This window comes from Mus musculus, chromosome 10, assembly GCF_000001635.26.
Source record: "Mus musculus strain C57BL/6J chromosome 10, GRCm38.p6 C57BL/6J".
NCBI lineage: Eukaryota > Metazoa > Chordata > Mammalia > Rodentia > Muridae > Mus > Mus musculus.
The window spans coordinates 20,130,136-20,143,891 of NC_000076.6; the positions used below are offsets into that span (position 1 = coordinate 20,130,136).

General features: G+C 45.7%; 1 protein-coding gene across 1 annotated transcript in view; it reads left to right on the forward strand.

Moving 5' to 3' along the window:
- Positions 1–12,615, forward strand: part of Map3k5 (mitogen-activated protein kinase kinase kinase 5) — a 208,650-nt gene extending 196,035 nt beyond the window's left edge. Inside the window, exons 26-30 of the mRNA NM_008580.4 lie at positions 1,830–2,073; positions 6,759–6,871; positions 8,128–8,240; positions 10,514–10,590; positions 11,388–12,615. Coding sequence (NP_032606.4) covers positions 1,830–2,073; positions 6,759–6,871; positions 8,128–8,240; positions 10,514–10,590; positions 11,388–11,445 — 605 coding nt within the window. The 3' untranslated portion in view covers positions 11,446–12,615. The remainder of the gene's footprint in view (positions 1–1,829; positions 2,074–6,758; positions 6,872–8,127; positions 8,241–10,513; positions 10,591–11,387) is intronic.
- Positions 12,616–13,756: the final 1,141 nt, after the last annotated feature.

Below are 13,756 nucleotides of genomic sequence, written 5' to 3' on the forward strand. Positions count from 1 at the left end.
TAGTGAATGGTTTCCAATTCTCTCCTTGCAAGGTATTTACTAACGACAAAGGGCCAACAGTAACTCTGGCAGAGCAGAGTGGGGGGGGACCTGGGTACTTCCTCAGCCAAGAGAAGCATCAGTTGTAATACCTCCCTTGCATCACGCACCTACCTCTTGCTGTGATGGGCACAAGAAGGGTGCAGCATCATGTCTATGATAATTTTTTAAAATGCAGCCTCTATTTGACGATAACAGTTCATCAAGGGCACCTAAAGTAAGAGCAATGGTATAAAATATCTGAACAGCCCCCCTTAAAAGTGGGAAGTTGTTTTTTAAATTTATTTATTTATTATATGTAAGTGCACTGTAGCTGTCTTCAGACACATCAGAAGAGGACATCAGATCTCATTAAGGATGGTTGTGAGCCACCATGTGGTTGCTGGGATTTGAACTCAGTATCTTCATAAGAGCAGTCAATACTTTTAACCACTGAGCCATCTTTCCAGCCCCAAGTGGGAAGTTCTTGGGAGGCAAAGGCAGGAGGCTCATGGGTTCAAGGCCAACCTGGGCTACAGAGACCCTACCTGAAAAAAACTAAGACAGATGGGGTGGGGAGCAAAGGTCATGAGAGTTAGCACAGGAATAGTAGTCTCAGATCAGAAGAGACCAGGGGAGCTGGCGCCTCACTGCAGTGACAGATCAGTGTCACTGCAGTGACAAATCAGAAAAGAGACAGATTCAACAGGAAAACCAGCCACTGAGTCAGGGTGTGCTGTCGCCCCAGCCTGTGAGAGGATGAGGCAGGATGGTGGGGGCCATAAAGATCCCGTTCTTAAAAATGGAAGAGAGAGGGAGAGAGAGGGAGAGAGAGGGAGGGGAGGAGGGAGGGGATGAAGGAGAAGAAGAGAGAGGGAGAGGGAGTTAGTTATCAATGACTATTTCCTGCTTTGGACAGTAGTTCTGAAGTCACTTGAAGCTGTTAAGGTTAGGGTGAGCTTCTGATAGGTACAAAAGAGCACTCTTGCCGGGCGTGGTGGTCACGCCTTTAATCCCAGCACTTGGGAGGCAGAGGCAGGCGGATTTCTGAGTTCAAGGCCAGCCTGGTCTACCAAGTGAGTTCCAGGACAGCCAGGGCTATACAGAGAAACCTTGTCTCGAAAAACCAAAAAAAAAAAAAAAGAAAAAAAGAAAGCACTCTGTACTAGGCAACTCCTCTGCTACTGTAAAACTGTTTCAAAATAGAAGCTTAAGAAATGTTCAAGCAGAGTGCAGTGGGAACGAGTCCCTGAGGATCTCAGGCCTTCCTGTAGATCGCCGGGAGCACTGAGCATTTCTTGTTGCTTCTCAAGTGCGGTGGTGACCAGGCTCAGAAATGCTGAGCACGGGGCTGGTGAGATGGCTCAGTGGTTAAGAGCACTGACTGCTCTTCCAAAGGTCCTGAGTTCAAATCCCAGCAACCACATGGTGGCTCACAACCATCCGTAACAAAAATCTGATGCCCTCTTCTGGAGTGTCTGAAGATAGCTACAGCGTACACACATATAATAAATAAATTAATTGATTTAAAAAAAAAAAAAAAAAAAAAAAAAGAAATGCTGAGCACAGAAGCCAGGGTGGCCTTGGATGCTAAGAACTGACAATGTACTTCTTGTACTGAGAATGATCTTCAGAGCCCTGTAAGTGCTTGCTGTTCCCACTAGAAGAACAAATCTGAACAAATGCACAGAAAGTCGCCTTCCCTTCAAAGAGCAGCTTGGGCAGATTGCACGGGGGCAGATACATCCTCATGCATGAAGGGGAACCATGTCAGCCAGCCATGTTTATTAATACTGTATTTTGCCACGTAGAGTTGAGGCCACATTTTAGCCTTGCATCAGAGAGCGACACAGCTGATCCGGAAGACCTGGATGTCGAAGATGAACACGAGGAATTGTCTTCAAATCAGACAGTCCGACGGCCTCAGGCCATCACTGAGGACGCTGTGGCTACCTCGGGGGTGAGCACGCTAAGCTCCACTGTGTCCCATGACTCCCAGAATGCACACCGGTCGCTGAACGTGCAGCTTGGAAGGATGAAGATTGAAACTAATAGGTAACGTGAGGGGGTGGGCTGCTCTCTTTCTTACTTCTATACAAGTGAAGAACTTGGGTCTACTTTAAAAGTCTGACCCACGGGGCTAGGTGTGTGCCTTTAATCCCAGCACCTGGGAGGCAGAACAAGGTAGATCTCCATGAGTTCAAGGCCACCCTGGACTACAGAGTGAATTCCAGGACAACCAGGACACAGAGAGCCTTGTGTATAAAACAAACAAACAAACAAACAAACAAAACTCTGACCCACAGACCACACATAATGGTTCTCTCACCCCAACACAGAAACTTAACTGCTTTTCTGTGTAAAACAACAGAGGTTGATTTTAGCCTCTCGTAAAATGATGCTTTCTGCCTCTGGCAGGTCGAGCATTTGTCTGCTGCTTTGCCCTAGGTGCACTGGAATTTACAGAATAACTGAGATGTAGCCTCATGGACCGACCCTCTTGGAAACAGATTCAGGCAGTCTGTTCCTTCCAGTAGACAGAGCGAGAGAGAACAGAGACCGCCCGTGACATAAGATATCTAGTCCTTTTAAGAAAAGCCCTTAGCTGGGCGTGGTGGCGCACGCCTTTAATCCCAGCACTTGGGAGGCAGAGGCAGGTAGATTTCTGAGTTCGAGGCCAGCCTGGTCTACAGAGTGAGTTCCAGGACAGCCAGAGCTACACAGAGAAACCCTGTCTCGAAAAATAAAAAAAAAAATAAAAAAAAAAAAGAAAAGAAAAGAAAAAAAAGAAAAGCCCTTGTACTCAAAGGGATAGAACCAAACTTCATACTCAGGAGCTTGAAGGCTCCTGGTCACTTTTGTCACTGTGTCACGATATATGGGGCTTTCCGCTAAGAATTTGACACCACAGAACCTATTCGATCATGTTACCAAATGAGCATGGAGTGCTTCCTATCCCTCACAGTTGGTGACACAGTTCAAAGTCTGAGTGCTTGTGATTTACAGCTTCCTGTGCCGGTCCCAGTTGACATGTGGAAAGCTGACTTTATGGCTCTGGGTCTACAGTGAAAACTTTTTAGAGAATCAATAAAAGATGTTCAAATATTTAGAGATCTTAGTCGAAGATATAGTTGTCCACCGGTGGTGGCAAAGGTGACTTAGTTCTTATTGAAAGTTTAACTTCACCTGCTTCTCTTTGGAGATTTTCATGGCTCTGATCATCCATATCCCGGCTTGGTCTTCTGATGCACAGCTCTGCCGTGTGCCTCTTCTAACCCTTCCTTGTAGCGGCTACCCTGCTCAATCGCTTTGCTTCACCCGGCCACTCAACCCTGACTGCACTTGATTTTGGAGCCCCTGCTCTGCTCTCTGAGGGGGAGCCTTCCAGAATTACTGTGCTGCCCGACCCTACCCTCCATGGTTTCTGCTCAGAATGGTTCTACAGGAAAGCTACCAAGTTAACCACAGAGCTGCTCTGTCTGCTTGTCTGTCTGTCCCTCAGACCCCTGCCCGCCCACCTGGGCGCGAGTAGGACCTACCTCACTAAGCATCTCAGAAGCGTGTGTGGTTCTCCTCGCTCTCCTGTGCCTGTTTGCTTTGCTGTGAGCTCACCGTCCAGCACTGCCTTCTGTCTGCCGCGTTTGTGACATCTGCAGTTCCCAGGAGCCACGGTTCCCAGCTGTTTTCTTCGCTTGGTCACAGGTCCCTCTTAGGTCCTCGTGCTCAACCTGAAGTCTTCCTTCTCCAAATCTATCCATTTCTATAGATAGGGATCTGCCATGGTTCTGTCTTATCCTCAGACACAGCTACCCTTCTGTAATAATCTACACACGTTTGTGTTTTCTCTACACACTGTTAGTTGACTCCGTGAAGGCTAAGGACCACTGCCCTCCTTCCCTTTTAGATTTTTTTCCCCCCTAGATTCCCCTAACCAACAGAAAAGTGAGGTGAGAGTAAATGTTTTATTTACAAATAATTTGAAGAAGAGCGGATGGTTTACTAAAAGCACCGAGCAGCATAAAGCAGGGACTGATAATGTCTATCTTAGTCCTTTTATACTTTCAATTAAATATTATTATTTCTTAAAATTTAATTTTTTCAACCCTTTTTTTTTTATTCAGGGTCTCATGTAGTCCAGGCTAGCCTTGAATTCAGTATGTAGCTGAGGATGCCCTTGAACTCCTGATCTTCCTGCCCCTACTTCCCAAGGACAGAGATCATAGGCTACTTCCTATACTTACCTTCAGTGGAATGGTGTTATGGGAGTGTAGCTCGGGACAGGATGCTTGCCTAGCATATACAAGACCCTGATTTCAAGCTACCCTCCCTCCACTACACACACACAAAAGTGTGTGTGTGAAGGAAATGTGGGTGTATTTTAGGAAAGGGTGCAACTCTGATGTTAAAAATCTTCAGTTTAGCTGGGCGTGGTGGCGCACGCCTTTAATCCCAGCATTTGGGAGGCAGAGGCAGGCGGATTTCTGAGTTCAAGGCCAGCCTGGTCTACAGAGTGAGTTCCAGGATAGCAAGGACTACACAGAGAAACCCTGTCTCGAAAAAAACAAAAAACAAACAAACAGAGAGCAGCAACTGGACACATGACATTGAATTCACACACACACACACACTACTACTCATGAACATACACAAATACATACACATGCATAAATCTTCAGATTATAATTATTAGAATTGCTGATGAAGCTAAGTCAGCTCTGCCCAGAAGCCCACCTCGCGGCTGTGCGTACCTGAGGTGGGAGGCATGTCACTCCGTTCTGAAGAAGAAAGGTAGATATCTCATCCTTACACGTTATTTCCCTCCTACCTAGCATGTGGTGACACTGAACCCCTGGGCTAACTGCACAGGGGTGAGTGGTCTTAAAGCTGGCCTTGGAACAGTTGAGGTGGCCTTGCAAGCCTGTGTTTCCAGTGTTATGTTCAAAAGGGAACTCTGCAGCTAAAATAAATTCCAAGAAATGCCTGTGTCCTTGAGAGGGCAATAGCGATATGCCAGCACTTTTCTATAGGGCTGTAAGTCGTCAGGCTAGGCAAAGATACATTCCAGACCAAAAATCACTCATTGAAAATCCATCCAGTAGCAGGGTGTGGTGGCTCACGCCTTTAATCCCAACACTTGGGAGGTAGAGGCAGGCAGATTTCTGAGTTCGAGGCCAGCCTGGTCTACAAAGTGAGTTCCAGGACAGCCAGGGCTACACAGAGAAACCCTGTCTCGAAAAACCAAAAAAAAAAATCCATCCAGGGCTTGCTTCCCAGTCTGGGGCACGCTGCTGCTGGAGTTGATACAAAGTCTCCCTTTAGCCCTCTGCTTCCAGCCCCTGCTGTTTAACCGTCTAACTGCGCAGGATTTTCTCTGCAGGGATCTCTGCTTACCTATCTTCTTCAGCCCACCTCTCTCTCTCAGGGCACTTCCACTTCGCTTTTGTCCCACCTCTGCAACCCCCTTCTACTGTGGTGCATCTCCTTCACAAGGACCTCATGGAGATCTTGTGGCTCAAGATAGGCGCCCCTACTTGGGCTTAGTATTTTACATTTTATATCTGTTGTCCCATGGAATTCTCAGAGTGATCCTTCCTACGAGCTTTCCGTTTTGTTTTAACAAACCAGAAAGCTGGAGCCCAGGGGCACTGGGAAATGTGCCCGAGATGAACGCAGGAAGTTTGTGGCTGAGCCAGGCCACACATCCCAGCTTATCTCTCAGTTTCAGCACGCTGCCTGCTCGCTCGGCATGTCAACGGAAACAGACACTTGGCTAGGCATGGCCCTGAAGTAAATCTATCAATGGTCATAAGGTAGAACAGAGCTGGCTCGCTGTTTAGCAATTTGTCTTAAAGGTCTTGTAAATAATTAATGTGTTTTATTTTTTTAGATTTGCTTAATGTGTATGAGTGTTTTGGTCACATGTGTACCTGTGTACCATGTGTGTGCTGGTGCCCTCAGAGGTCAGGAGAGGGTATTAGATTTCCTGGAACTGGAGTTATGGATGGTTGTGGGCTGCCGTGTAGGTGTTGGGATTCGAACCTGGGTCCTCTGCAAGAACAACATTGTGCTCTTCACCGCTCAGCCATCTCTCCAGCCCCAATGACTATATATTTTAAACTTGCAGAATTGTGAATCAGAATCACTCAGGTAATTTTCTACAGAATTAGTACGCCAGCTTCCATAAGCTGCAGTGTTTCCTCACAGACACATGCCAGACAGTGTGAGCTGGTCACTGGTTGGTTCTTGGTTGCTAGTGGGCTTTCCATGGGCAAAAATTATGTTGGAATATCAGAATTTACCTTTGCATCTTGGGAGCACACCAGATCTACCTTAGGAACTGAATGTACCAGGAACATGGCTGTCCTTTTAAATGCTCTGCTAACCTAACCCACCCCAAGAAGAGAAAAGAGAAATCAATCACAGTAATGACTACAATTACAGCAATAACCATTAACATTTACTGAGCCAGATATAAAAGGTAGCCTGACCTAAGTTAGTCCTCAAATTTTCATAGCTAAAGAGAAATGATTGCAAGGCTCCACAGATCTGTCATGTGACTGTCTGCTGAGAGCTCCTTAGACATGCGCTCCCTGACATCAGACCAGAGCCACTGGCACCAAGGCCTTTATTTTTATAAAATCCCTGTGCTTGCTGTAGCTTGGGAAAGAAGCCCACACTTAGAAAGTCACTGTTACCTCCTGCTTTATCATCCCACCCACCAACCAGAGTCTCTCCCACAGGTTACTTGAAGAGCTGGTTCGGAAAGAGAGAGAGTTACAGGCACTCCTCCATCAAGCCATTGAGGAAAAAGACCAAGAAATTAGGCACCTGAAGCTCAAGTCCCAGCCCATAGGTAAGCAGAGGACGATTTCACGGTTATCCTGTTTAGGCTGCCGCAGGAGGCTGGGGAGGCCAGCAGGCAGCTGTGGGTTAGAGCTTCATGGGCAGCTGACCCCTCCCTCGCCAGCCAGGATTCCTTTTTAACCTGAGTAGCTGGCCATCTTCTATGAGCACAACAAAAATGCATGCTCATGGTTACTGTTTCAGAGATAATGCGTTACTGAAGTAAACAAGAAGCTCCACTCTTAGTCCTGTTAAAGGTTTCACAATGATGGTGGTGGTGGTAGAACAAGGCTCCTAATCCCAGCACTCGGGAGGCAGAGAGGCAGAGAGGCAGAGAGGCAGAGAGGCAGAGAGGCAGAGAGGCAGAGAAGCAGAGGCAGAGGCAGGAGGCAGAGGGAGAGAGGGAGAGAGGCAGAGAGGCAGAGAGGCAGAGAGGCAGAGAGGCAGAGGCAGAGGCAGAGAGAGAGGCAGAGGCAGAGGCAGAGGCAGAGGCAGAGGCAGAGGCAGAGGCAGAGGCAGGAGGGGCAGAGGCAGAGGCAGAGGCAGGAGGGGCAGAGGCAGAGGCAGAGGCAGGAGGGGCAGAGGCAGAGGCAGAGGCAGGAGGGGCAGAGGCAGAGGCAGGTGGATCTCTGAGTTGGATAGCCATGGCTGCACAGGGAAACCCTGGCTCGGAAAAAACAAAAAACTGAAAACAAAAGAAGATTCCACAGTGAGAGCCAGAATGAAGCAGAGCTGCTTTGGTTGTTCTGTATTCATCTCCAGCAGACTCCGGCTTTTCTCCCTTCGAACGCGGAGAGACTTAAATAGGATCAGAAAAGGCCATAGCTTGAAACATGGAAGAAATACATTTTATGAGGGCTTACAGCTGTCTCTTCCTGGCTGACTATTAGGAAGCTGTGTTTACAGCTACCTGGTCAGCTTTTCGGCTCTTCTGTGTTATTACAAATAGTCAAAAAAGAGACTATAATTGTACAGTACTCTGCTAACTATTTCTTTTGGTTGTAGGAAAAATACAAGGCATAATTAGTGCATGCAAAATTAATTTTAAGAAATTATATGAAAGTATAAAGTGCATTTCATTACTGTGTTACTAATAGGGTAGCTTGTCTGAGTTTTATTTATATTGTCATTTATACAGCCAATCTGGTTTTTTTATTCGTCCCTGAAAGTCTTTAATAATTTAAAATGAGCAAGAAATTCTCACAGATCCTGAGGGTTCCACATTACTTCTGTGGAGCTAAAGATTCTCCCCACTTTTGGTTCTAGATATCCCTGGGTTTCCTGTGTGCCACCTGAACTCTCCTGGCACGACCACGGAAGATTCTGAACTTCCTGGCTGGCTGAGAGAAAATGGAGCTGATGAAGACACTATAAGTCGGGTAAAGGGGACCGATCTGTGGGACTGTGGTGTTTCAGTTCTGTACCTACTGCAGAGGTGCCCGGCACATTACCTCAGGCACAGAAAACACGCTGCTGAACATGTCAGAGCCAGTCCCGCCCTACACAAATTCATACATTAGGAAAGACAAATGGATTCCCCTGATTTAAAAAAAAAAAAAAAAAAAGTCTTACCTTAGCAAATTCTGACACAGTTTTCAGGGATCTGTGTGTGTGTCTGTCTATGTGTGTGAGTATGTGTGCCTATGTCTGTGTGTGGAGTACTTATTTGTGCACATGTGCCTCTGTGTGTATGTGTGTGTATGGTGTGCTTGTCTATGTGTGCTGTGTATGTGAATGTGTGTGGTGTGTATGGTGTATGTGCATGCGTGTGTGTGTGTCTGTGTGGTGTGTATATGAGTATGTGTGGTTGCGTGTGTCTGTGTGCATGTCTGTCTCTGTGTGTGGTATGCTTGACTGTGTGTGATATGCTATATACATGTGTGTTGTGCATGGGGTGTGATATGTGTTGTATATGTACATGTGTTTGTATGCACATGTATCTGTGTATGGTGTGCTTGTCTATGTGTGTGGTGTGTTTGAGCACATGTGTATGTGTGGTATGTATGGTGTATGTGCATACCTCTGTGTGTCTGTGTGTCTGTGTGTGTGGTATGTATATGCATGTATGTGGTTGTCTGTGTCTATGTGTGTGTCTGTCTATCAGTGTGTGTAGTATGCTTGTCTGTGTGTGGTGTGTATGTGCTTGTGTGTGGTATATGTGGGGTGTGGTATATGTGCGTATGTGTATGGGTACGTGCATGTATGCAGTTCTCCTGGAGGGCAATGAATGACTCTGAAGGAGGCTGTACTGTAAAGTAGGCCAACTGTGTACACAGGGACAGGACAGACAAGGAAAGGAAGTTCGTTCTCCATGGGGTAGGAGATGCACAAAGAAAAGGAGTGGACACTGCACAGTTGTCCATGACCTCTAAAGATTCCGTTGCTTACAGACAGAAAGTAAGGAAGAACAAGAAGCAAGCAGAACTCTGAGGAGAATGAGCTGCTCTGCTGCTCTGCCTTAACGTTGTAATTCTTTTGCAATGTTACTAATCTCTCCTAAGCAGTAGCCATTGATCACTACTTGACAAAAGCAGTGTGGCTGGCGAGTTTACGTCAGAGATACTCACTATGCAAACCATATTGGGTCTATTATAACGAATTCCTCTCTCATCACCATACACTTCTAGTTGACATGTAGGGCCTTTGACCTATTGAGATGTACTATTTGAGAGCTAGAGAGATGTCTCTGCAGTCAAGAGTGTGTACTGCTCTTATAGAATTCTGGGGTTTGGTTCCCAGCACCCACATCTGGTGGCTCCCAACCACTTAAAACTCTAGCTCCAGAGGACCCAATGCCCTCTTCTGGAGTCCAGGCCTGCCTGCGCTCTGCACACGTACCCATATGCAAATACACATCCGTACACATAGGTAGAAATAAAAACTCCTATTTTTAAGATGGTGTATTTTCCATTTGCTAGGAAGGACCTCTTAATAATACAAATGCTGTCTTCAGACTTATGTGTACAGATTTAAATAACTAAACTTTTATTTTCACAATAAATGGACTACATAAAACTTAGGGTCTCCTTAGAAATATACATTTAACACTTTACCACTACCTAAGTTAAAATAACTCTCTTGCTAAGGGAAGACAATGTACCTAACCAAGTTCTCCAACATATTTATCCTCTTGGGCTCAAATCACAGTCAAGGGAGAGCAAGTCATGATCCACTAAGCCTTCTTCCCTTTCACTTGCTTTAAAATTGAAAGCTCTCTTCCCACCTGACTGACTTTGCAGGGGGTTCCAGGACGGTCTCTGGTACTGGCTATGGGAAGTAAGTTCAGAGACTACATACAGGCAGTAACTGTCCCAAGAATATTGCCTGTCTACTCAGGAACAAGAGCTGTGAGCAGTGGACTTGTCCGATACACACACTAGCTGTGAGCAGCCTGTGTGCGTCATGACAAGCTCGATTAAGCCCGTGTCTCTTCTAATCTATAAGCAATGGGAATCACATCAACTCAACGTGTGTCTGTCTAATTCTGTAGTCAGAAGGCTTTTCCTCTGCTAATTCCAGCAGGTTGTATTTTTTTATGGCTTTCCACTTAGGTCCACTCTTAATTATTAGCAACCTTTGCCTTGCGGGCAGATTTAATTTATTCACGGTATACACAGCATCTTACTGTATGCGTGCTTTGCTCTCTCTGCAGTTTCTGGCTGAGGATTACACGCTAGTGGATGTTCTTTACTACGTCACACGTGATGATCTGAAGTGCCTCAGACTAAGGTATTGCTTTCTTCCCCTGATGTTTGGTTGTCGTGACGGAAGGAAGGAATCCTCGGTTTAGAGCAGGAAGTTTGGGTTCCTGCCCTGCGGGGTCTCTAACCAGCTCTGCAGGATCAGGAAGGGCTGTGTCTGGTTTTCAACCCTTAGACTAAACTAAATTAGTTGGCTGAGGCTATTTGGGGAAACTTTTAATAACTAGTATTTCTGTTCAAGTATGGGACAATCAACGGGAAGAGATTTCTTAAATAAGACTGCAAAGACATCCAAATGCCCTTAAGGCTGCCGTGAAGAAGAGCTCTAACGTAGCCCGTGGTCCTCTGGTAAAATCTCAGATGCGGTTCTTGCTTACCAGCTGGGACAGTTTTTGTGATCTGGTACAATTTCTTGTCACAGTTTTCTCTCCTGGCCTGGGTGGTGGTGGCACATGCTGTTAATCCCAGCACTTGGAAGGCAGAGGCAGGCAAATCTCTGTGAGTTGGAGGCCAGCCTGGTCTACTGAGCCCGTTCTAGGATAGCCAGGGCTATAGAGAAACCCTGTCTTGAAAGACTAAAACAAAACAAAACAAAACTGCTCAAAATGTAAAATGATGTTTTGTCCTTGATACACCTTTGGTAATGAGAGGGAGAGGAGTAAAGGTGATGGGGTACTGCGCACACAGGACACACACGGCCTGATAAGCCTGAGCTCGACACGTTTTCACCAGAGGAGCTGGGCGCGGAGAAGTCCTTTCTCGGTCTCAAGGGCATTTCCGAGTGATCGAGCATGTTCTTCAGTTTGTTTTTCTGACTTTAAACAGGGGCGGGATGCTGTGCACGCTGTGGAAGGCCATCATTGACTTTCGGAACAAATGCTGACCGCCACCAGGGTGACCTTGACTGGAGAGCCTGAACTTTGAAGTAGAATGCTCTCCTGTGGGAGGGGGAGCCGACAGGAGGAGAGGGAGAAGCTGCACTTTAAATCCAGTCTTTGTTTACTCGTGTCGCAAAGAAAGAAAGAAATTGACAAAACACACGGAAACTTCCTAACTTCTGTTTCTACAAAATTCCTACAGACTCTTCTTCACAAAGGCTTTCAGAATAATCCTGACTGGAGTTGTAACATCGGGGATTGCTTTGTCTACACATTTTGACGGAGAGGTTTTTTTTTGTTTTTTTTTTAAGTCAGCAGCTATTGTGTTTCAACCCAGTGTTTGTCACGGAGAAGACAGAACGTTTGTTTCGTGAGACTGCGTACCACTGGAACAAAACCAAAATGTGACCACGGCTTTTTAGGGTTCTCTGTGTGTGTAGTGTGCCCAAGTGTCTGAGCAGAAATGCATAATTTCAGTCGTTGTATAAAGTTTTATTTTTTTTTTAAGTGTGCAGAGACTGAGAGTAATGGCTTCTCCTCTGTACTGATTGTCACACTGACTGTCTTTTGTAACTTAAGTTTCTGGCCTAGGGTGTGTTTGTTGAAGGGGTTTATGTACTACTGAGCGGTACCAGTTGCCCATTCTGGATCACAGCGGAGTTAGCTTGTTCTAAAGCTACCTGTTGTGTTATATTTACATAAAAGTAAAAGGATTGCTGGCGTGCTACTTTGACAAAGTCCCGAGAATTCTTACTCTGTGCAGATGCACCAAATAACTTGGTTAGATTTTGTGTTTGTGTTTTGGTTTTCCTCTATGACATCAACTAGAATGTGTCTCTCTCTCTCTGTTCAGGCAATGAACGGACCACTGGGGTCGACTGTTCCCTGGGGACAGCAGGGCGGGTGGGGGGGGGACACACAAGAGAGTTTTGAATATTTTAGACTCGATGTATTTTCCCCATGACCCTAAGTTACCTTGAAAAAGTAAGACACCGTACCTTATCTCAAGTGGTGGACAGAGGATCCTAGTGGACACCACTGCCTTTTCTGTCTCCTCAATGTGATTCTCACATCTGGGGGAAATTTTTGAGCCAAATATTATATTTTTATGAACCTTCCTATGTAAGCAGGATGAGGTCTGGAGCTCCTAGGTGGATAAATAAAATTAATTTCCTATACACACAGGAATGTGCATTCCATAGGCTGGAAACAAGGGAGAGGTGTTTGTCATGATTTGACCCATAAAAAAAAGTCTCCAATAAAATAGAAATGGCCTGTCTTTCTATGTGAAACTAAAAGGACAGTGTATCACACTGCATCTGAGTATATAAAATATTCTCTCGCAAATGTTCTCACTTGACAGCAACAGGGTTGATCATCTCTAAAACACCTCACCTCTGAGGGCAGGTCACTAGTCTGAATCCTTTGCAGAAATTTTGAAGAAAGCCGGTCCCCTCTGCGTTAATGAGATGACACAGGTCATCTCATTAAATCCAATGGTTTAAGTGCTTTTTAAAAAAATATATTTATTTAATGTATATGAGTACACTGTAGCTGTTCAGATGGTTTGAGCCTTCATGTGGTTGTTGGGAATTGAATTTAGGACCTCTGCTCGCTCTGGTTGGCCCAAATATTTATTTATTATTATTTATAAGTACACTGTAGCTGTCTTCAGATGCACCAGAAGAGGGCGTCAGATCTCATTACAGGTGGTTGTGAGTCACCATGTGGTTGCTGGGATTTGAATTCAGGATCTTCGGAAGAGCAGTCAGTGTTTTTACCTGCTGAGCCATCGTGCCAGCCCCTTAAGTGCTTCTTTTATATTGTATATACATAGGAGAAAGCTACCCACTTTCAACCAACTCTTCATATCATTTTCCTTCAGTCTCTCCCACCTCCAGGGTCTGTCTGTCTGTTTCTCTGCCACCCTTCTCACTCTGCTTCTACCTCCTTGTTTCTGAGCCTTTATAACACACAGTTTGTTCCCATTATCTCTGAGCCTTTAAAGCACACACTATGTTCCCAGGTCACCACCACTAGGCTTTCCTTAACACCCCGTTTCTCGTCCCATTGTGGGTTAATGTTCGTGAAAGGTTCCTACTAGGAAGGTCTTTAGCATCAGCATGCCAGGCCTTCTCAACCTAGATTCACGTGCAGGTGACCTAGATGCTTCAGTAAATACCACAGAGCACCTGATTGCCAGGTGTGAGACTGTAGGTTCAATACAGCGACACTGTATACAACAACAAAAGGCCTGCCACCTTAAGGACCAGGCACCTTGGGACAGGAGAAATGGCTCAGTGGTTAACACTGTTT